Here is a 24,204-nt window from a genome sequence, read left to right on the forward strand (position 1 = left end):
GTCCTTGCATTTGGGGGTGGGGGGTGTGTGTGTGTCACCAAGCGAGATTAGACTCTAGAAAATCCTGCTGGTCTCTTCCGGACGGGACCCCCCCAGACCGAATGGGCAAGAGGCTGCATTGTCTTACATTCAGAAAGAGAAGGGGGGCTGGGACGGGCAGGAGGCTTCAGAAAGTACCGCCCCCTCCCCCCCCCCCTTATGCGTCCCCGGCGGCAGCTGCCCACACCCGGGTCCCGGGTGTGGAAAGGCCTGCAGGGCCCTTGCAAACGCACCTGCCCAGCCCAGCCCCGTTGCTTGTGGGCATCGGGGCTTCTGCAGGGTCCAGGCAGCCTCTCCGGGGTTTCTTTTGGAGCCCGGCCCTCGGACAGGCGAGCCGGAGCGGCGGCGGGGGCGGGGCCCAGAGAGATATAAGCGCGGCGCGGGCCGAGGCAGTCAGTCTCCCGCCGCCCGCCCGCCCGCCATGGAGCTGAGCGGAGCCCCCTCCGCGTTGGGCCTGGCCCTGCTGCTGGCCGGCTGCTGCCTCTCGGGCGTGCTGTGGCTGCTGGCCGGGGCCAGGCACGGGAGGGGGCGGCTGCCGCCTGGCCCGCCTCCCCTGCCGCTCCTGGGCAACCTCCTGCAGCTGGACCCCCGCGCCATGCACCGCTCGCTGGAGAAGGTGAGCGGCCCCCGCCCGCCCGCCCGCCCGCCCGCCCGGGCTCCGCTCAAGGCCACGGCGGGCCAGCAACAGCGAGCGCACCTGTGCCCGCCTGCCTCGCCGTTGGGCCGCGGGGCTCCGGCGGCGCCAGGGGCGGCCTGGAGACCCCGCCCGCCCGCAGAGGTCCGCGCCGTCGAGCGCCCCTTCGCTCCAGCCGCCTGGCAGCCCCGCGGAGGGCCCGGGCTCTTTGCGCCGGCTGCCTCGCCCAGGTGAAGCCGAGCGGTCTCGCTGGGGGAGTTTGGCGGCGGCGGCGGCGGCGGCGGAGGCAGAGCGAGAAGTGGCGGGCGGGCGGGGCGGGGGAGCTGCGGCGGTGCCCACCGGCTGCCTCGCGGAGCACCTGCCGGGCCGCAACAGGGGAGTGCCCGCCTGGCGCTTCGGCCCCCCCCCCCCCCCCGGGCGCCCCGCCTCGTCCAGCCCGGGCAGGCAGCTGCTGATCCTGAGGCCGCCCCAGCGGCGTGGCGGAACACAAAGTTGCCCCCCGAGCCCCGTTGGCTTCGCCGTTCTGCGCCCACTGGCGGAGGCGCCCCGAGGCCTCGACGAGACCGGGTGCCTGACTCAGGGAGAGCAGGGCTTGGAGGGAATGTCTCTCTGCACGTGCTCAGGAGGGCTGTTTGGCTGATTGAGCTCTGCGAGGAGAGGAGCGCTGCCGGCTAAAACTCCCGGATCTTGAGGCCCTTTGCTCACACATGAAACACGAACTCTTGAGAGCCAGCATGGTGTAGTGGTTAAAGAGCAGGTGCACTCTAATCTGGATAACCGGCTCTGATTCCTGGCTCTGCCACTTGAACTGTGGAGGCTTATCTGGGGAACTAGATTAGTCTGTGCACTCCAACACACATGCCAGCTGGGTGACCTTGGGTGAGTCACAGTTCTTTGGAGCTATCTCAGCCCCACCTACCTCACAGGGTGTTTGTTGGGGGGGGGGGGGAGGAAGGGAAAGGAGATTGTCAGCCCCTTTGAGAAAGGGGGGATATAAATCCAAACTCTTCTCCCTTCTTGATAAGACACAAACTATTTCCCCGCCTCCCCCACATGCTGTCTTTGTCCTTGCAGAGCCCACCCTTCCAGGGGGCGGGGGATGCACGATGCACCGGCCACGTCTGCAGGGTGCACCAAAATCGAAAATATATTTTAAAACTTTTGGGTGTTTTTTACTCTGTCGGCCAGCAGGGGGCGCGGTTTTTAGGCTAGCTAGTGACACCAAAATTTCAGGCTACTCTCAGCCAACACTCCTAATGATACCAGCCTGGTTTGGTGGGGGGTCCAAACTTATGGACCCCCAAAGGGGGTGCCCCCATTCCCCATTGTTTTCAATGGGAGCTAATAGTAGATGGGGCTACCCTTTTGAGGGTCCATAACTTTGGACCCCATGAACCGAACTTCACCAAACCTGTGTGATATCATCAGGAGAGTCTCCTGAAAGTAGCCTGAAATTTTGGTACTGCTAACTTAAACATTGCTCCCCTGACAAGCACCCTTCAATTTCCCCCAGATTCTCCCTTTAAATCCCCCCCCCCCCCCCCCCCCCGCATGGATTTAAAGGGAGAATCTGGGCTCCCTAAATTACAAAAAAATTGAAAGTATTGTCAAAGGCTTTCACAGAGGGATTCAACTGGTCGTTGTGGGTTTTCCGGGCTGCGTGACCGTGGTCTGGTAGATCTTGTCCCTAATTGTTCACCTGCATCTATGGCTGGCATCTTCAGAGGTGTAAAGACAAAGAAATGTGTACTACGTAATACTAGGTATACAACAAGAAACGCGGTTCCGGTTCCGGCGTCCTGGGAGCGGCAGCGCGAAAACTAGCTCCGATAAGGCTTGTTATTTTCTTTTCTTATCAGCTATTTATAACTTCCTAAATTTCTACGCCTCTTGTGAAGAACAGCTCACTTAAAATGGGGAGTAAAAAACGGACCAGAGAGAAAGATGAGACCTCTCCTCCCATTTCTAAACAACCTAAAATACGGGACTTTTTCCAAATCCCAATAGCAAATCGTTATGAGGCGTTAGCTGATAATGAATCAGTGGTGGGAGATGAAAACTCCCTTGAAAGCTTATCAGAAGAAATTGAAACAGGAATGTCTACTAGTAAAACTACAAATGAGCAGAATGCACCAATTACTGCAACTGGGAGTGCAGCCAGTAATATTATGCTATCAGACGACAGAGCGAAGACGGAGGGTAGTTAGCTTCTTATTGATCTCTCTTAGAAGTAGAGGGACAGTTGAATACATATATAATGAGGCTTAAACTTTGTTGAAATGAAGGCAGAAAGATGAATGCAATAATGGACGCCAAAAAAGCAAGAACCCACTGAAGACCATTTAACAGCTCAAAGCAAGCCTCAGACTAGTCCCATCAAGACCACTCCTATTAATGAGAGCACAAGCCTCAAAACCCACATCAGAAGAAGCAGACCAGACAGCAGTAGTAGCACATGCAACCTTAACTTTATTCTTTACCCAATAAAATCTGTTTAACCATTGGTAAATACAGAGGCATAGTCCCTGACTGGAGTAAAATTTATTTGGCTAAGCACCATCTTAGCATATTACTAAAAGAAGATATGCATTATGTTAATCTACGCTCAATAGAAATGATGGACAATGGAAACAAGAAACGCGTAGTACACTGGCTGGCAATAACTTGAATACTATATTATAATTAAATATAAATGCACATTTTGTATCTCCATACAATGTGGTATTATGTATATTTTTCAAAATTCTTATATACTAATCACCATCTAACAAGACTATATAACAAATTATTCCAATATGAATTCTAAATTAATTTTCTGTAATACTGGTACCTTCCAGTTATAAAGATTTCTTTTTTAACAAATTTTTATTGTATAGTATAATTATGTAACAGATACTTACAATGCATTTAATCAAACTATACATTTCTCCCTTTTTCTCCCTCCCCCTTCTTCTTTCTCGTTTATTCAATCAAGCAGCAGAAAGTTCATTCGTATTCTTTTCTCCCATATTTCTTTGTTAAATCCGGCTTCTCTCATCCAGTTCTCAAAAGTTGACCATATCTTCATAATGTCCAGTGGCGGAGGGCCAAGGGGGCGGGGGGTGCGTCGTGCACTGGGCGCATGCCTGGGGGCGCAAAATCTCCCCCTGGCCCCTCCCCCTTTCCCCACGAACCCCCCCCCCGCGGTGCCCCCCCGCAGCACACACACACACTCCAACCCCCTTCCCACACTTACCTACGTTCCTTTTCTTTTTGTAGTACTTTTTGAGGCTGAAAAAAGCGGCCTCTTTACAGTTCAGGGGAAAAACTGCCTGAGGAACTACGGTTCCCAGGAGACCTTGCACCGCATGTGCAACTCTAATCACAATTTATCTTCAGATTCCAAAGCCATATTTTGGGTCTCAACAGAGAGTTGGATTTTAGCAGTCATCTTTAATTGTTGAACGCTTTTCTCCTCATCACACCTGTAGAGAATCGGAGCAGTAGGAAGGCTACAGCTGTAAAGCATTTACCGTAGCCATTGAAGCATGAGAAAGCTTAGAAAGATTTGTAAGTATGAGTACAGAATATAATAATGTTAAGAGTATCCATGTATACATGTATTAACAAAATTTATGAGTAAATTTATTGTTTAAACATACATAACTGTATAATGTTAAAAAGAAAATATGTTATCTAAAAAAACTTTTATTGACAGTAGAATTGATGTCAGGCTGTAAAACTGTAAAATATATTCCATTATATTCTCAGATGACTTCATTATGGCAATTATAGAATTAAGAAAAAAAGACATTGTACTTTGAAGAAGAATACGTTCGAAAACGCATATACGCGAATGATTTCATTCATAAACTGTGAGCACGTTACAAGATGCCGCATGATATTTTTTCAATTGTGATATGAAACTATTCACAAAATTGTGAGCCTTAATTAAGACGTTGGTTTTGCTGCTTATTCATTTGGAAGAAAGCCATTTCGACTATTTACTGAAGATACTTTTGAACTATTATTTGACAGTGGCTCCAGACAGTGGGCGTGACAGCATATACCCCAGCTTGTTCTCCGAGATTTATATTGACTACTGGGGAGGTGCTAACTCCTCTACATAGCCCAGTTTGGGCATTCATGAACTGTTATTACCTTTATGTATGTTTAGAAATCTTTATAACTGGAAGGTACCAGTATTACAGAAAATTAATTTAGAATTCATCTAGGAATAATTTGTTATATAGTCTTGTTAGATAGTGATTAGTATATAAGAATTTTGAAAAATATACATAATACCACGTTGTCTGGAGATATAAAAATGTGCATTTGTATTTAATTATAATATAGTATTCAAGTTGTTGCCAGCCAGTCTTCAGAGGTGTATCACAGATAGAAGTTTGTTATAAGAGAAGTCTGGACACAGTGTATAACAGACTTCTCTCTGTGATACCTCTCTGAAGATGCCAGCCACAGATGCAGGTGAAACATTAGGGGCAAGATCTACCAGACTACGGTCATGCAGCCCGGAAAACCCACAACAACCAACATTGAAAGTGATGCTGTTTGGGTGGTGGGTGGGGGTGGTGAATCTACCCTGAAACAGCATCATTTTCAATGTTGTTTAAACTGGGGAGCCCAGATTCTCCCTTTAAGGTGGATTTGAAAGGAGAATCTGGGCTCTCTAGTCTGGACAACATTAAAAGTGATGCTGTTTCAGGGTGGACCATCACATTATAGAACATGCCCCAACTCACAAATCTGAACACACCCAGGGTTCCCTAGTTGAAGCAACATTGAAAGTGATGCTGTTTTGGGGGGAGGGCGGATCCACCAGGCTTCATTCTTTAATATGGTGCCTACCAAAATCAGACCATGGCAGCCCATCGCCTGCTCAGACTGGCAGAGGCTCCCTGGGGTCTCAGGTGGGGGGTCTTTCATCTCATCTCTTTAACTGCAGAAGCCAGGGGCTGGACTTGGGGGTTTTCTGGGTGTTGCTGAGCCACCCTGGCCCCATTCTTCATTTGGCTCCACTGTGCACACCTGAATTTCATAAGTTGCATCCCTGACTCTGTGAGAAAAGGAAGATTTATGGGACACTCAGTTGCAAAATAATTAACATTGTAAAAAAAATCAGCTGTCTCATCAGGGTTACCTTTGGACTGATTGGTTAGGCTGAAGATGTGTTCAATCCCAACTAATACTTCATTTTTCTCCACCCAGCTCAGCCAGAGATACGGCCCCGTCTACACCATCCACCTCAGCTCTCTGCCCTGCGTGGTCCTTTGCGGCTACCAAGCAGTGAAGGAGGCCTTGGTGGACCAAGCAGATGATTTCAGTGACCGGGGAGACTTCCCTGTCTTCTATCGCTTCACTCAGGGCAATGGTAAGAGGGCCATCCCTCCACCCCGAGGCACTGCTGGCTGAAACATGGGCATTGTCACAGGAGGGCTGAATCAGGGCCCACAGGACAGCCCCAGAATGCCCATTAACACACACACAGGAAGTGCCCCAGTGCCTTGTGGCAGGGCCACCAGGAGGGTCTCCCCAGGGAAGGTTTAGGCACGAGGTTGCCCGTCACCTTGAGTGTCCATAGGTGGAAACATGGCAAAGGAAGAAGTGCCAGTCCTCCGTGTCCCATGGCTACTGGAGGGCTGCTTCCTCCTTCTTGCTGTTCCAGCATGGTGTAGTGATTAAGAGCAGGTGCACTCTAATCTGGGGAACCAGGTATGATTCCCTGCTCTGCCACTTGAGCTGTGTAGGCTTATCTGGGGAACCAGATTAGCTTGTGCACTGCAACACACGCCAGCTGGGTGACATTGGGCTAGTCACAGTTCTTCAGAGCTCTTTCAGCCCCATCCACCTCACAGGGTGTTTGTTGTGGGGGGGGGGGAAGGGAAAGGAGATTGTCGGCCCCTTTTAGTCTCCTTACAGGAGAGAAGGGGGGATATAAATCCAAACTCTTCTTCTCCTCCCCCATAGGCATTGCCTTCTCCAATGGGGAAAAGTGGAAGGTCCTGCGCCGCTTTGCCCTGCAAACTCTGAAGAATTTTGGGATGGGAAAAAGCAGCATCGAGGAACGGATCCAAAAAGAGGCCCAGTGCCTGGTGCAAGAGTTCCGGAAAACCGGTGGTACGGTCCTGGCAGGATGTTGGGGTGGGCTGACAGGCAGGCAGGGTGGCCACTGGTCCAGGAGGGCAGTCTTCAACACCAGAAGGCCCAGCGGAACTGAGGCCGGCAGCTCCTCTCTTTGGCCTCAGGAGCTGCCTCTGCCAGAATCTCCCTTCTTATAGAAAACCACCTCTGTGTCCAGGAGGGTAACTAGCTTGACGGGGAGGGCCAGCAGCACCCACCTCTTCTTCTATGTGAGGGCAGCATTGGCCCAAATGACTTCACAACACCAGGTGGGGGCCACTCCTGCAGTCCCTAGAAACCGCTCTCCATATCCTGTCTACTCTTCTCTCACAGGGGCTCCTTTTAACCCCATCAACCTGGTTTGCCGTGCCGTCTCCAACGTCATTTGCGCTGTGGTTTTTGGCAATCGCTTTGACTACCAAGACTCTGCCTTCTTGACCCTGCTGGATCACTTCAACGAGAACTTCAAGATCATGAGCTCCTTTTGGGGGGAGGTAATTGGGGGCGGGGGGAACAAGCCTGGGGGTGGAGGGGGTGCATACCTGAAAGGGGGCTTATATATGTTGGCAGGTGAGAAGGATCCACCTGTGGTCAGGAGAGGGTTTGAACTGAGAGCCATAGCGTCAGGTTGGGTGGGGAATCCCTGTGTAGAGAGTTTTATGGGAGGTTTTACATGATGCATTTGGTCACCCCTCCCCTCCTGATCCTGCCTCACCACAGAAACTTGTGCAGCATCAGATCCAAATGGGGGGAGGGGTATCAAGGCTGAAGAACCAGTGGGATGCTGTTATGCCAGGTTACAGGCTCTACAGGAAGGATAGGACAGGGCGCATTGGGGGTGGAGTTGCCCTTTACATAAAAGAGAGCACAGTGTCACATAAAATAGACAATGCAAGGGGAGCTGGTTCCCCTACAGAATCACTGTGGATATCAATACCAGGTGTGAAGGACAGTTTAATATTAGGAATATATTATCGTCCCCCTGACCAAAGTGCACAAGAGGATTCTGAGATGGAAAAAGAAATTAGAGAGGCCAACAAAAACAAAAATGTAGTGGTAATGGGTGATTTTAACTATCCCCATATAAACTGGAAAAATGCATGTTCAGGTCATAGTAAGGAGAGAGCATTCCTGGATATGCTAAATGACTGTGGCTTAGAGCAGATGGTTGTGGAACCAACCAGGGGAGAGGCGATCCTAGATCTAATTTTATGTGGGACCCAGGACCTGGTGCAGGAAGTCAGTGTTGTTGAGCTGATAGGGAACAGCGACCACAATACTGTCAGATTCAGTATCTCTGCATGCGAACAAGTGACAACTACTAATGTAGTTACATTCGCCTTCAGAAAGGGAAATTTCTCAAAGATGAGGGGGATAGTACGCAGGAAACTGAAAGGGAAAATCAAGAGAGTCAAAACTGTCCAAGATGCTTGGAGGTTATTTAAAAACACAGTAATAAAAGCTCAGCTGGAATGTGTTCCGTGGGTTAGCAAAGGCAGCACCCAGTCCAAAAGAAAGCCACCATGGTTAACAAGAGAGGTGGAGGAAATTATCAGAAAAAAGAAAATGTCTTCGAAAATGAAAGTCCAGTTTGACTGATGAAGAATATGAGAGGGAACACAAATGGTGGCAAAAGAGAAGCGTTAGCTGTAAGAGAGGCAAAAAGGATTCATCCGAGGCAGCATGGCTGTGAACACATCAAGACCAGCAACAAACAAAGATTCTTCAAGTTAGTATCAAAGGAAGTAAGGAGAAGCTCCAGCTATAGGGAAGCGGTAGAGCCTGTTAGGAATGACCGAGAAAAGGAACAAAGGGTGTGCTTTAAAAGATGGCAGGGGAGGATTGCAGAGGAAAGCTGAATGAATTCTTTGCACTCTGTCTTCACCCAAGAGGAAGTGAAGGAAAATTCCTGCACCCTGAACCAAGAAACTTCTTAGGAGTGAATCCAGAGGAAATAGCTTGAAGAGTAGTGGTAGACAAGGAAAGAAGTTCTGGCAGCCATTGTTGATAAACTAAATGCTACCAAATCCTGTTGGCCCAGATTGCATTCACCCAAGAGTTCTTAAAGAGGCTCAAAGCATGAAATTGCTGATCTTCTCACTTTAATATGCAGCTTATCCCTGAAATCAGGCTTCATCCCTGAAGAGACTGGAAGATTAATTAATGTCACACCAATTTTAAGAAAAGGATCTGGGGGGACCCGGGAAATTACAGAGCCAGTCAGTTTGACATCTGTTCCTGAAATGTAAATGTAGTAGAATCTATCACTAAAAGATAAAAATTACAAAACATGTGTATGAGAGAAGCAAGACCTGCTGAGAAAGAGTCAACGCATGGCTTTTTTGCAGAGGCAAGTCCTGTCTTACTGAAGAACTTACTAGAGTTCTTTGAGGGGGTGTAAACAGGCATGTATGGAATACCAAAGAGGGGAACCAGTGGACATGTGTCTACTTGGATTTCCAAAGGCTTTTGACAAATAAAAAAATTCCTCTACCAGAGACTGTTGAGAAAACTCAGCAATGAAGGGAATAAGAGAGGAGAAGTCCTCCCTATGGATTTTAAAAACTGGTTGTGAGAAGCGAAAAGGAAGCAAAAGGGTGGGTGTAAATGGGAAATTCTCTACAATGAAGAGATGTAGGGAGGTGTAGTGTCCCCAAGGATCCGTTTTGGGACCAGGAGGTGCTCTTTAAACCTATTCATAAATGATGACCTGGAAGTAGGAGTTAGGTAGCATGGTGGCCAAGTTTGCAGATGATACCAAATTATGTAGGGCTGAGAAAGGCATAAAGGATTGCAAAGAGCTCCAAGCGGACCTTGATAGGAGAATTGGAGGTGAGTGGGCTAGCTAGAAATGGCAAAAATGCAGTTCAATGTAGCAGCAAATGTAAAGTGATGCACATTTATGGGACAAAAAAGGATCCAAACTTTGCATACACACACTACAAAGGGGTCCAGTGCCTATCAGTCACAGACCAGGAAAGGGATTTGGGCGTTTTAGTTGATAGTTCCATGGGAATGTCAACTCAATGCATGGCAGCTGTGAAAAAGGCAAACTGGGGCTAATTAGGAAAGAAATTGGTAATAAAACTGCAAGGATTGTCATGCCCTTATATATAAAGCAGATGGTGTGACGCTTACAGATGGACTTAGATACTGTTGTTCCAGTTCTGGTCAGCCACATCCTCTAAAAAATGATATTAGTGGAAGAAGAGATAGAAAAGAAAAGTGCAAGAGAAGAGCCAGCGAGGATGATTGAGGGACTGGATTGCCCCTTCCTTATGAGGAGAGAGGCTGATGAGCGTTTGGGACTCTTTAGTTTTGGAGAGGAGCATCTGTGAGGGGGGGATATGATTGAAGTCTGTAAAAATTATGCATGGGATATAGAAAATGTTGACAGAGATAGAATTTTTTCTCTCTTTCTCTCTAATGCTAGAACCAGGGGGCATCCATTGAAAATGTACTGGGGGGAAGAATTAGGACTAATAAAAAGGAAACTACTTCTTCAAGCAACTTGTGATTGAGGTGACTTTGGAATATGCTGGTGTTTGGAATATGCAGGAGGTGGTGATAGCCACTAACCTGGATAGCTTTAAAAAGGGGCTTGGACAGATTTATGGAGAAGTCGATCTCTGGCTACCAATCTTGATCCTTCTTGATCTGAGGTTGCAAATGCCTTAGCAGACCAGGTGCTCAGGAGCAGCAGCAGAAGGCCATTCCTTTCACCTCCTGCATGTGAGCTCCCAAAGGCACCTGGTGGGCCACTGCAAGTAGCAGAGTGCTGGACTAGATGGACTCTGGTCTGATCCAGCAGGCTCTTTCTTATTTTCTTATGTCTTCTTAAGTTTTGGCCAAATGCATGTCAAGATTCAGGGTTCACAGTGGCATGGTGGGGGTGTGGCAATTTGGGTATTTCCATATTTAATAGAACATCTAATGGAACATATTGAAACTGCTAATGAATTCTTAATGCATCTCCAGCTACTATATGAAAATAATGCAGTAATCTTCCTGTCAGTCTAAATTTAATTCACTGAAATCGAGAATTATTATTCACCCTTTCATTGACTTTGATGAATTTATTGATCAAAAGGATCACTTAAACAGGAATGGGAAATGTCAGAGCAGAGATGTAGGTATAGTTTTTTTATGGGGGGGTTCAGAGGGTGGGGCCACGCCCCCGCCCACCCCTGGGGGCATGGACACGCCTTTCCAAGCCCTGCCCCCTTCCTCAGTGCTTATAAAGGCAGCTCTCTGAGGACAGGGACGGCAGACTCCCCTGCCCTGCCCTCTTCTGCCCCCATACCAGCTGGGCTCCCAGCCGGCAGTCAGCTGCCCCTTTTGCTCTCCCCTCTGGGCAGAGACATAGCTAGGTAAAATGGAGCCCGGTGCAAAATCTGAGTTTTGCGCCACCCCCACCCCATGGGCGGCCGCTGTGATGCTGGAATCCACCCACAAACCATCACTTTCAATGGTGTTTAAACTGGAGAGCCCGGAGATTGATGATAATTAAAGTATAGATTCATGGCTTTCAGATGACATTGATGAATGTATATGTACCTAATAAAAGACAGAAACAGTTCATGGAAAAAAAGTTTAAGAAACTGCAGGATTTATTTTCAGGAGATACATTAATAATGGGAGACTGTAATATGGATTGAAGAGAACATGACATGTTAAGAAAATGGAATATTGTAAATATGTTTAATGAACTGAATAAACCTCATCAGCCAACCTATTTTTCTAACAGACATAAACAACTTATTTATTTATTTATTTTATTAAATTTCTATACCGCCCTTCCCTGAAGGGCTCAGGGCAGTGTCCATCATTCAAATAACAGTTAAAATCCATTTCACCCCAAACCCCAATTTACATACATAGACTATGTTTTTAGAAAGAATTTAAGTAATATACAGTGTGTTGATATAGAAACTCATAAAAAATGGATTTCAGACCATGCCCCACTGGTAGCCACGTTCAGGATGAAAGGAGAGGAAAAGCAGTATAGATGGAGATATAATATGATATGGAAAGGTGAAAATGAAAGGAGAGACTTATTAGAAAAGATAAAATATTATTTCCTAGAAAACAATGAATCAGTGACAGAGGACGTGTTATGGGATGCCTCAAAAGCCGTAGTTAGAGGATATTGCCTGGCCAGAGAAGTTAGATGGAAAAAAGGAATAAACAGTGAAAGGATTAATTTAGTAGAAGAAATTAAACAGCGAAGACTCAAACTCCATGCTAAATATGATGAAAAGATTAAAAACGAAATAAGACAACTACAATTAAAGATAGGGGAAATAGATCAAATGGATTTATGGAAAAAAGATATTTGGGTCAAAAATCAGTTTCAAAGGGCTAATATAAACTCAAAAGACTAGCCAATTATTTGCAGAAAAGGAAAGAGAAACAAAGGCCATTTCCGCACGGCAACCATTGGGGTTGGGTCATGCAAACGGTCCCAAGAAACCCGAGGAAAAGAAGCTGTGGAGGCGCTGTGCGCGCCGGGTTGACCTACCACTCCTTTCTCTGCGGCTGTCATCCGTAGCTGCAGAAATCCCGAGGAAGCCTGAGGGCTACCTGCACTCCCCTGCCTCTGCAGCGACCACACACAGCGTCGCGGGGCAGGGCGGGGGCGTCTAGGCCGCCTGGCAGCGATGCGCTGGGCGGCTGCGTGGGAAACCGTGCTGTGGGAGGGAGGAGGCGCCTTTGAGAGCTGCTGCCATCACGAACAGCAGCAGCCTTTCGAAGCACGCCCGTTTTCTGTAAACCGGCTGGGGAAGCCGAAGGTGCGAGGCTTTCAGTGGCTCCGTGCTGCTCTTCAAGGGAGCCCCTGTGCCAAGCAGCTCCCCTGGGGCGGCGTTTTTTGCCATCCCTTGGGAAAGGCTATTAATAGCCTTCCCGTCTTGCGAGAAAGGAGCCCAAAAGAGTGAAGAATGTTAATAAATGAAAAGAAAAAAATCCAGCCCAGATAATGGATAATAAATTAATAAGGAAAAAATTGAGTTTTATCAACTTAATAATTATTTGAAGTTTATGAACAAAATAAAAAAGTTATGATGAGAAAATGAGATAAAACTATTTCCACAGAAGAAAGGGAATATATAGAAAGAACCAATAACACGAAGGAGGAAAATAACAAAGGTTATTAAAGAGCTGGAAAAAATGGAAATCCCAGAGGAGATGGACAGGTTCCACAGCTGAGATATTATAAAAAGCTGATGGCAGAAGATTTTTAGTTCCAGAGCTTCAAATATTGTTTAATAAAATTCTAGAAATTGAGTCAGAGAGTTCCAAGAGGTCATGGAGGAAGGCGGAGGAATAATAACAGTTTATGAAGAAGCCAAGGTAGGAATGTGAATTATGTGCAGGAAGTCATATAGGCCAATAAGAAACTTACTAAATCAAGATTATACAAAATATTTTGCAAAAAATATTGTCAAACAGAATAAAATATGCTTCCAAAACAGGCTTGTAATAGCACAAGATCAATATGGGTTTTGTAAAAGGGAGAGAATAGAAAGCCATCCAATAGAGAAATGTTTTGAAGAGACTAAAAAGTAATGCAATGATAAATACGCTGGATGTATATAAAGGCATTTTGACACAGTGAGAGACATATGAAGGAATTACCTTTTTTAAATACCTTATATCGTAATTTTGGATTTGGTGTAGGAGTTTATAAGAATTACTAAAGGAAGGTTATATAAAAAAATGGGAGAGAGCACTTATAGGATAAGAGTAAAATATATAGAAAAGGTCTGTGTCAGGCGTGGTAAACATTGTATATTAAGAGGAGTTAAACAGGGTTGCCCATTGTCTCTCGTCCCTGTTTGTAATGGCAATGGAGGTTTTCCTAGCTGAGCAGGAATTAGAAACAATGGAAGGAATAAAAAAAAAAAGGTTATAAAAATTGAGATCAAGAAGAACTAAGAATAAATTTGTTTGCCAGATGAAAACATATTATGCGTAACTCAACTTTCTAACCAATAGCCAGAAGATACCTAATGTAGGAGGAGAGGTTGAAAATAATTCTGGAAGATTTTTAAAAATATTCAGGGTTGGTTGTCAACATGGATAAAACGGAAATATTGGGAGTTAATATTGGGAAAAAACAGTTTGATAAAAAGTTAATGAAGAAGATTAAATATTTAGGTATAATAACTCACAGAATGGAAAAGATATTTAATTATAATTATGCTGAAAGATGGAAGAAAATACAAAAACAAATTAAAGATTGGGAGACAAAATCCTTATCCATAACGGGGAAAATTAAAGCATTGAAGATGTGTATAATGCCTAAAATGTTCTATTTATTTAGAACATTTACTTAGAGATCAGTAAAAAACAATTTGAGGAATGGGATAGGAAATTGAAAGCATGGGTGTTTGAAAAAAAAGCAAGAGTAATGAATAAAGTAGTATACATGACAAAAAACCTCTTGGGATGGGGAATACTGAAAATGCAGGAATATTTTGAGGCATTCCAGATAAAAAGTTTAATGGATATAAAAGATGATAACATAGAGACATGATTAAAGTTTGAAAATGAAGTAAATGAAGGTATAGGTAAATATGGAATTTATATAAATGACTATAAGTAAAACAAAAGTGAAAATAATAGGTCCAAAAGAAAGGGTAAACCATGGGAAATATGGGAGAAAATAGGAGGGAGGACTAAATGGATGCCTGGCATCCTGGACCCACGGCAGTGCACTGCATGGCTTGAGAGGTGTGATGAGGAAGTCAGTGTGGAAATGAGGGCAGAGGAAAAGCTATAAAACATTTGAAGAGGAAAGAGGAGGATACTGAGAAGTGGTTGAGTTTAGTTAAAGAAAGGCGAGAAGTTATTCCATTTACAAAATTTATATGAGAGAGAAAGTATGGGAGGGAAGGAGAATGTGGTTGAGTGATTAAGAGGAATTTAAGCAGGAAAGATTAAAAGAATTATGAGTCAATAAAAGGTGAATGTATTATGATACAATGGCTGAAAAAAGTCATGTGAAAAAATCACATTCCAAGGGATCAAAGTGCTATATATATATGATGAGTGGAAGATAAAGGGATTTATGGCGTGAGAACGTTAGAAAACAGAAATGGGAGAAAAGGAAGAACTTTTGAAAATGAAAAATAGAAAAGAATTATAGATAGCAAACAAGATAGGAATGATAGAAAAATATGCAGAACTAGGAGAGAAAGATAAATTTTTAAATGAGGTATACAGAACCCCTAATCACAGCCTAAGCCTATATGATTAAGGGTTTTATTGCACTGCCCAAAGATGTTTGGCATTTGGTGAACTTTGGGGAGCCCATACTACACCCACATGTGGATTAGAATGTAAGAGGAGGTTAAAAAGTTTTGGGAAAAAATATTTTTGGAAAGTATACACAGAAAAAATTAGCAAAAAATTAAAATTGATTTAAACAATGATTTATGGTAATGGTAGGAGTCTAATTGAAGAGATAAAAAAGAGATGGAATAGAAGTTCCATGGACCAATATGCATACAAAGAATTATGATTAAGAGCTGCACACACATGGTGATGTTAAGCATTTAGGATGGAAATATAAAAAAAGGGAAATAGACAATCTCAAAATGGTTGGAATATGTTTGGGAACAAATACAGTTAGAAATTTTTGAGATGATGTCAAAAATATGTTATGGCAAGAAAAACTAAGAGACATTATGAAGATTTGGTTAATTTTTGAGAAATGGATGAGAGAAACCGGATTTAACGAAGAAAAATGGGAACAAAGGATACAAAGAATGAACTTTCTGCTGCTTGCTTGAATAAGAAGGAAAAGAAGAAGGGAGGAGGGAGGGGGGAGGGAGAAAAGGGGGAAATGTATAGTCTGATTAAAACCATAGCATGTATCTCTTATATAACTCTACTATACAATAAAATTAAAAAAAAAAAAAACTAGAGAGCCCAAATTCTCCTTTTAAATCCACCTTCAAGGGAAAATCTGGGGTCCCCAGTTAAAACAACATTGAAAGTGATGCTGTTTTGGGGGTGGATTCTCCCCCACCCTGAAACAGCATCGCTTTCAACGTTTAAACTGGGGACCTCAGATTCTCCCTTTAAATCCATGCCGAAGGGGGTGGATTTAAAAGAAGAATCTGGGGAAATTTGTGGGGTGCCTGCAGTCAGGGGTGCAATTGTTAAGCTAGCAGCACCAAAATTTCAGGGATTTGTTGGGAGACTCTCCTAATGATACCACCCAGGTTTGGTGAAGTTTGGTTCAGGGGGTCCAAAGTTATGGACCCTCAAAGGTGTAGCCCCCATCTTCTATTAGCTCCCATTGGAAACAATGGGAGATGGGGCACCCATTTTGGGAGTCCATAACTTTGGACCCCCTGAACTAAACCTCACCAAACCTGGGTAGTATCATCAAGAGAGTCTCCCAACAAATCCCTGAACTTTTGGTACTGCTAGCCTAAAAACTGTGCCCCCTGCAGGCCAAAAGCAAAAAAACACACTAAAAATACAAATAAACCACAAACGGGCGGAGCTTCAGACATGCAATGGGGGGCTTGAACCCGAGAACCCCCCCCCCTTACCTACATCCTTGTGTCAGGGTGTGAGAGGTGTGTGTATGTGAAAATCTGGGGGGAACTTTTGGAACACTTGGCCACAAAACAAAAAATCTCCCTCCCTCCCTCTCACCCACCCCCACCCATTTATACTCCTGTTTCCCTTTCCCAGCTCTACAACATTTTCCCCCGACTCATGGACCTCCTGCCGGGGCCCCATCAGCAGATTTTCCGCAACTTTGAGAAACTGAAGCAGTTCATTGCTGAGCGCATTCACAGACACCAAGAAACCCTGGATCCGACTGCCCCACGAGACTTCATCGACTGCTTCCTGATCCGCATGGAGCAGGTACTTTGAAGGTGCAGCAACTCTGCCCTAGTCAGGAAACCCGACATGCAATTCCTGTATCTGCTCAGGGTGGTTAGCTGCAGCGGTAGATTAACAAAAGGACATCTCACTCATCCCAAAGGTTCAGATCAGTTGAAAACAAACCCAATTCATGTCAAAACATAAAAGATACAAGGTGAAGAGCACAGCCCAATTTTCAGCCAAGATGAAACACAGGGAGACCCTGCACATACCTGCTCCATTGCCAGCCAGGTGCAAGCTGAACCCCTGCATAGATGCCAGGCCCTTCTCCTGCCACTGATGACTGGGATCGATCCAAACTCGCTGTGCTTCTGCGCCCTCCTTACTGAGTGGTTTCAAGCAGTCATTTTGGGGCGGGGCTTGGCTTGAGAATGTGACCTGGTGCCAGAAGGCTGAGCATCCCACAAGTGTAGCTGTTTTGGAACAAGAGTTTCTTAACAGTAAGAGGAGCTGGGGGGGGGGGGGGGCATGACCCCAGAGCCATGTGCTGCCTGATGGACAGAGTCCGTGTGAGTTAAAGGGCTGTCAGTTTAAACAGACCACTTAAAAAACTACAGAGAGAAGATTGGTAGCTCCAAATGCAGCATGGCAGGCGGCGTTGAGGGCCATCCACAAGAACTCCTCCGCCCAGCTTCCCTCTTCAGATGGTGCTTCCTCCAGCCTGGTCTGGAGAGGAAGAAAAACTGGGAAGCTATCATGAATTTGGAAAGAAATCAGGGTGTTTGCAGTGGGGACAAGTGGCAGCTGGCCACTATAAGGCTGCCTGTCTGTAGACATTAACCGGACTCTGATATTGAGAATGGTCGCCTGCATTGGAAGTCTGTTGCGAGGCACGGTGCTCTGCTTTTCATAGCCAGATTGGAAGAAAGACAAAAGGGGACAGAGGTTCAGCTTCAGCCGCCCCCGCCCAGCTGGTGGGAAAAGCAGGGAGGTTAGTAATGTTTGCTTCTGGTTGGCTGGCACTACGGAGGGAAGGAATGCAGGGGAGGCCCAAGTGAAGCGGCAAGCCCAGCCGAGAGTCGGGCAGGGGCACATGACTGCAGCTGTGTGAGATCACGGTCGCCAGCCTCCCGCCCCAAAGGCAACAACAGACTGCCCCCAAATTATGCATATAGCAGCTGACCCTGTGAAAGAGATTGAAGGGTTATTAGCAGGAGCTGTGAAGCACGTAAGCAAGAGGCCTGACAGCCACAGGTGGGGTTTGGCCTCCAGCAAGCAGCTCCCTGCCCCATGAACTCAAGATGGGGGGGGATCTGGAACTTTTGGCCCTTGAGAAGAGAACACTGTCTCCAATCCAGGATAGGAGCAGGGGCTGAGCCTTCCCTTTCTGAGTGGCCTCAACTCTTGCCCTCTGCAGGAGAAACAAGACCCGTTGAGCTATTTCCACATGGAAACCCTGGTGATGACCACCCACAACCTGTTCTTTGGGGGTACAGAGACCACCAGCACGACCCTGCGTTACAGCTTTCTGATTCTGATGAAGTACCCTGAAGTGGCAGGCGAGTGGCTGCATGTACCGCCCCATTTTATTCTGCCCAGTGGGAAATGGAGGTCAAGGTCTGCTGGGCCCCCCAAGGCTGAAATACAATTCCTGCCTGAATGAGAGTCCCCCTGCAAACTCGGTGCAAGCAAAGAATGGTTTTGCCAATGGGGCCACTGGCTGAGACCGACTCCCTTGACCAGACAACAAAGACACTTGTAGGATCACGAAGGTTTCTTTATTGTAGGCATAAGTCAGGTCAGAAACAGTTTCAAGGCAGCCCTGTCAGCTTTGGCAGAGCTGTCAATCATAGAGGGATTCTTTCCACTTCCCCCTCCCATCCAGCCAGTGAGCAAGAATTAGTTTTGAGAACGTGGCCTCCAGAGACCAGCATCAGGGAAAGCAGATAGTGCACCTGGCAGACTGCGAGCGAGCGAGCGAGCAGGAAAATTCAGAGTATAACCCACAGAAAGGAGGCCTGACGCTCCACTCCCTCCCCGGTTTGTCCAGAAATGCTTTATGGAAGCCCAGCCCCCACTCAACTCCACAGAAGAGGAAGAGCTTTTATACCCTGCTTTGCTCTACCTGAAGGAGTCTCCAAACAGCTTACATTCATCTTCCCTTCCTTTTCCCACAACTGTCATGCTGTGAGGTAGGTGGGGCTGAGAGAGTTCAGAGAGAACTGTGACTGGCCCAGCAGGCTTCATGTGGAGGAGTGAGAAAACAAACCCTGCTCTCCAGATTAGAATCTAAGGCTATTAACCACTACACCAGGACTGGCTCACAGCAGGTGTGTTCTGAAAGCCCCCCCCCCCCAGCTGTAGCCCTGCAGGGTTGTCGCCTGCTGTTCTTTCAGCACCTGGTTGGGGTTCTGCCTGTGGCCCACAAGAGCCCTTGTGGGGGAGGGGCCTTCTAGTCAGTGGGGAAATGTGCAGAGATTTGGGGGCAGTGCTGGAAAGGGCGGAGGGGCGGGGCTCGAGCAGGCGTGTGATGCAACCACCCCCTTTAGAGGAGCTGGCCTTGGCAGCCTGGAGATCAACTGGTAACCCTGCCAGTAATTCAACATCACCCCACTGCACTCAAGGTGGGCACTCACGCTCCATCCCTCTCGTCTGTCTTCAGCTCAAGTTTACCAGGAGATGGACCAAGTAATTGGGTCCGAGCGGCCCCCCTGCCTGGCTGACCGCAAGCTCATGCCATACACAGATGCAGTCATCTACGAAATCCAGCGCTTCATCTCCATCTTGCCCATGGGGCTGCCTCGTGCCGTCACTCGGGACACACCCTTCAGGGATTTCCTGCTTCCCAAGGTAGGCAGCCCATGGCCAGCATTCGCTGCCCCAGTTTCCTCTCCCTCTGAGGCTGTGGTCACACAAGGAAGATGCTCGCTGCACTGTAGCAGCTGTGGCACACAAGCGCAACCTTTCGCTGCTGAAGCAGCCTCTGCCTCCTCACCCCTTTGTCTCAGAAGATCCTCGAAGCCAAGGGTGGCAAAGGAAGGCTGCCTAGGCCTGTTTTGCTGGCAGCTAAACAGCTGCCCAGGAATGGGCTGCTTGGGCAACCCTCAAACTGGTAGCAGCATAATGGGGAGCCCAACAAATGCCCTTTGAGCCAAAGGCCTTCTGAAGTAGAAGCAGTGTGCAGAGGCACAGTCAGGGTTACGCAGGGGTATCCCATGTCCCCAGGCCCACGCTGTTCAGCCACATGGGGGGACCCAGCCAGCGCCCAGCTGTTCCCCCCATTCTGGGGTGCTGCTTCCCAGCTGAGCTGTCCACCCCAGCTGTAGGTCAGCTCCCATCCCCCCCCTTCAGGGAGGCCAGGGGCCGGCCTATCGCCACAGCGCCTGCCCAAGCCGCCTGCCGCTGAGCCTGGTGGGGGGGCGGGGTGCTGCATCACGAGCCAGCCTGGCGCCACGGCACCTTCCAAGCCCCACTCTCCCCCATCCTCCTTGCTGGCTCCTGTGAGGTTTGTGTGGGGGGAGCTGGTCTTGTCCCAGGGACCACTGGGGTAACCTTATGAGAGGGAGGGCTCTGGTCCAAAGTTTTTTGGGGTGGGGTGGGGGGGCAGCAGCTGCAAATCCCACACACCTTCCTTCAGCTGTGGGTGGCTCTGCAGGACCGCTCAGCTCAGACAGCTGATGGGGTCAGAGGTGACTTCTGGGTGCCCTGGCCAGAGCTTGGCCGCTGAGGGCTGCCCACGGCCTGGAAGCAAAGGCAGCGGCTGGGCAACGGCATCATTTGTTCTGTCCCGGTTAGGGCCGTCATGACTGCAGAAGCTGTGCAAGAGGGCTCAGTACTGTTCAACATGTAGTATTATAGTAGTCTAGCCCGGATGCCTAGAGGCAGATTCCCAGAATAGGGCCACCAAGCTTCAGGGGCAGTGTGAAGTTCTCCTGGAGTCAAGCAGCAGGGACTCACTCCCACTTTCCTGGCAAAGGACCCCTGCTTGGGCACCTGAGGCCAGAGTGATCCCAAAACCAGACTGGGAACCAGCGGGAGACAGACCTTGGACTTAGGCTCTTGAGGGTCCTTTTTATTGAGTTTCTCCTAATGGACTGAAGTACAAATATTGCTTTTTCTAGCTTGTTTTTCTGTTGGGTGTTGCAGATGATTCAAGAGCTCCTCCTCCTTTGGGGGAGTGGAGCTTGTTCTCCTACCAACTGCATGTTATGTCTCTGACTTTTGCTTCCAAATGTATGACCATGAGTATTCCCCGCTTCCCCCCCCCACCCCCCAATAAAACAGGGCACCAATGTGATCCCACTGCTGAGTTCGGTGCACTATGACCCATCCCAGTTCAAGGATCCGAATTCCTTCAACCCAGCCAATTTCCTGGATGAAAGGAAGGCCTTCAGAAGCAAAGAGGCCTTCATGCCCTTTGCCCCAGGTAAGGAGGAAGGAAGATGTATTATCAAAGGCTTTCGTGGCAGGAATCACTAGGGTGTTAATGGGTTTTCCGGGTTGTACGGCCGTGTTCCAGTAGCATTTTCTCCTGACATTTCAGAGGATCTTCCTCTGAAGATGCCAGCCACAGATGTAGGCGAAAAGTCAGGAGAAAATGCTACTGAAACAGGGCCATATAACCCGGAAAACCCACACCACCTTAAAAGGGAGGATGTTCCCCATTCTGAACCTGCATAAAGAGAATTGGTTTTTAGCCTAACCCCGTCCCCCCCGCCCCACCCCCACAAACACTGGGGCAAGAAAGAGCAGGCAGGAGATGTGGCTGAATTTGCCCACCTGTCTGCAAATGTCACATGCCCAAGGATGGGACCAAGAATTGTTTATTCATCTGCCTCATTTATACCTCAAGGAGAACAAAGTACCAAAGGTCTGAAAAATTATTATAGAAGCATCCAAATACCAAAAGGCATATATACATATGTATATATGTGCATGTATAATTCAAAAATTGCAAAACATCATAGAAAATACAAAAAATTACGGTTACCAACATACCAGGTTATATCATAATAGAGTCACAAGTCAAAAGGGCAACAATTGGAAACATTATCAAAAGGTTTACAAGCCAGTTGTAACTAACAATTTCAATAGAAATACTGTGAGTGCCCCCTCTGCCAGCCACCCCTGCAGAGTAGGCCACCTTGGCCTCTCGGGAGCTCAGCTATCCTTCTGGAACAAACAGGACTCGATTCTGGCTTCTGTTCATAAGCTGTTTACTTTTGTCAAGTAGTTAACAGCACTCCTGCAAGCTTGGAGCAGCAGTGGCGTAGGAGGTTAAGAGCTCATGTATCTAATCTGGAGGAACCGGGTTTGATTCCCAGCTCTGCCACCTGAGCTACGGAGGCTTCTCTGGGGCATTCATATTAGCCTGTGCACCCCCACACACGCCAGCTGGGTGACCTTGGGCTAGTCACAGCTTTTTGGAGCTCTCTCAGCCCCACCTACCTCACAGGGTGTCTGTTGTGAGGGGGGAAGGGCAAGGAGATTGTAAGCCCCTTTGAGTCTCCTGCAGGAGAGAAAGGGGGGATATAAATCCAAACTCTTCTTCTTCTTGAACTGCTGCACCACACCAGCCTCCTCCCTTTTATCCCTCTCAGGAGGTTCTGTCCCTCCTGGTAGCTCCCTGCTCCAGCCTCCTAGTGGTCTGTCTTGCCCTGCTGACCTGAGACTGGCTCTTCAGCCTTCCTGGCCTTGATTATAGCCCAGCTGGGGTTGTGCCAGCCCTACCCCACGCTCTAAGGCTGCTATGGATTGCTGATGGCAGCTTGCCTCCATCTGCCTCCACCCTGTTCCCCAGAATTGCTGAGGCACTCCTGCCATTCCTCTGCTGTTCCTTCCTACTGCTGGCTTCCTGGAGGCCCCTGCTCCCTGTGGTGAGTCTAGGAGTGGGGCTGTCAGTTGTGGGGTGTTCCTGGATCACTGGAGGGTGGGGTGGAACAGGCTGCCAGGTGCTGGGAGGCAGCCCCATCCCCGGGCAGGTGCTGTGTACAATTTCAGTATGGCAGTTCTGTAAAACATTTTAAAATCTGGAGAAAACACCCAGGATGGTGGCTACATTCCTGTCTCAAGCTTCATCAGTCAGTGATCTCTTGCACAGGTCAATGTAGAAGCTAGAAAATGAAGGACAAATTCATGAAGTGTAGGGTCAAACTTCAAAAGACAGTCACTATGGTTCCTACCCAAAAGTCCATCTGTGAGTACACATTATAATATTCTTGCATTTTTGTAATTGTCAAAATATTTTTTTGTGTGTTTTCCATCACATCTTGCAATTTTTGATATACACACAGTTACTTTTTGGCATTTGGAATTTTTTAATAATTATTTTTCAGACCTCTGGTAGCTTGTTCCGCTTGTTCTTGCTGTTCAGGTGTCCTCCCTTCTGTTTTTGTTTCCTCTTCATTTATACCCGGCCTTTTTCTCCAGCGGGGACTCAAAGCGGATTCCACGGCACTCATCTCCACTTTGTCCTCACAAAAACCTGTGAGGTGGGTTAGGCTGAGGGGGGCAGGAGGGCCAAGACGACCCAGCCAGCTTCTGTGGCCGAGCACGGATTCTCACCTGGGGCTCCCAATGCCTAGTCTGATATGCAGGGAAGAAAGTCTCTAGCGAGGCGTTTTTTGGCCAGTCTGGCAGGCAGCCTCTCCAGGAGAGATGCACAAAAGGTGCCCTCTGCGGCCAGAGCAGGATGCTACTTTCAAACATGACAGATGCGACTTCTTGCTGGTTCCCAGGGTGAGCCTGGCAGGAGTTGCACTTGTGGCACTTGGAATGCTCCGAAATTAGTGCCAACTATTGGGGGGGCCAGAGCTCTGGCAGAGGCCTATATGCTTTGTCCCTTCCTCACCCACAGGGAAGCGCATCTGCTTGGGAGCCGGCTTGGCCCGCATGGAGATCTTCCTCTTCCTCACTACTCTCCTCCAACACTTCACATTACAGCCACTGGTCCCCCCTGCCGAGATCGACCTGGCCCCCCAGTGCACTGGCCTGGGCAACATCCCACCCGCTTTCCAGTTCCAGGTCCTCCCTCGCTAGCCCCGCCCACCTGCTTGTCACCAGACCCATCCCAAGTTGGACAGTGGGCAGAAGGGACTATTTTGGCCACCTCCAATGACAACCAGGGCTGTGAACAATCCACACTTTGGAAAAGGTCCCATTTCCACTGCAGGGAGATGGCCAGTTCCTCTCCCGCTGCATAATACACTCTGCATTTCCTACTTGGTTTATGGTGATTTTCATGGGTGAGGGTGGAAAGGGCCATCAAGCTGCAGCTAACTTGTGGTGGCCCCAGAAGGGTTTTCAAGACAAGCAGATATGATTTACCCTTCCCTGCCTCTGCACAGCAACCCTGGACTTCCTCAGTGTTTTTTGGTCCAAATACAAATCAAGGCTGGCCCTGCTGAGCTTCTGAAAGACCTGACAAGACCACACTAGCTTGGACCAGTAAGGGAGGGCAAAAAGGGCCAGTGTGCAGGTGACAGAATCACAGAGTTGGAAGAGACCCCAAGGGCCACCAAGGGCCACGCAGGAACACACAATCAAAGCACTCCTGACACTTG

General features: G+C 47.7%; 1 protein-coding gene across 2 annotated transcripts; it reads left to right on the plus strand.

Moving 5' to 3' along the window:
* Nucleotides 1-259: 259 nt before the first annotated feature.
* LOC125430824 (cytochrome P450 2F5-like) lies at nt 260-23,862 on the plus strand. Of its 2 annotated transcripts, XM_048493073.1 has the most exons (10): nt 260-655; nt 5,882-6,044; nt 6,641-6,790; nt 7,127-7,287; nt 16,505-16,681; nt 17,556-17,633; nt 18,060-18,201; nt 19,305-19,492; nt 20,927-21,068; nt 23,499-23,862. In XM_048493073.1, exons 1-10 carry the CDS (start codon nt 461-463, stop codon nt 23,678-23,680), a joined length of 1,578 nt encoding a protein of 525 aa, XP_048349030.1. In that variant the 5' UTR covers nt 260-460; the 3' UTR covers nt 23,681-23,862. The 2 variants fall into 2 exon arrangements, with proteins under 2 accessions (XP_048349030.1, XP_048349031.1); XM_048493074.1 differs by lacking the exon at nt 17,556-17,633.
* Nucleotides 23,863-24,204: the final 342 nt, after the last annotated feature.

Source organism: Sphaerodactylus townsendi, linkage group LG04 (assembly GCF_021028975.2).
Source record: "Sphaerodactylus townsendi isolate TG3544 linkage group LG04, MPM_Stown_v2.3, whole genome shotgun sequence".
Classification (NCBI taxonomy): Eukaryota; Metazoa; Chordata; class Lepidosauria; order Squamata; family Sphaerodactylidae; genus Sphaerodactylus; species Sphaerodactylus townsendi.

Bases quoted from the DNA above. Each gene is read 5' to 3' on its own strand.
- LOC125430824 (XM_048493073.1), top strand. From the start codon at position 461: ATGGAGCTGAGCGGAGCCCCCTCCGCGTTGGGCCTGGCCCTGCTGCTG. The intron at 7,288-16,504 runs GTAATTGGGGGC...TCCCTTTCCCAG, and splicing joins TGAGCTCCTTTTGGGGGGAG to CTCTACAACATTTTCCCCCG. The intron at 16,682-17,555 runs GTACTTTGAAGG...TGCTTTTCATAG, and splicing joins TCCTGATCCGCATGGAGCAG to CCAGATTGGAAGAAAGACAA.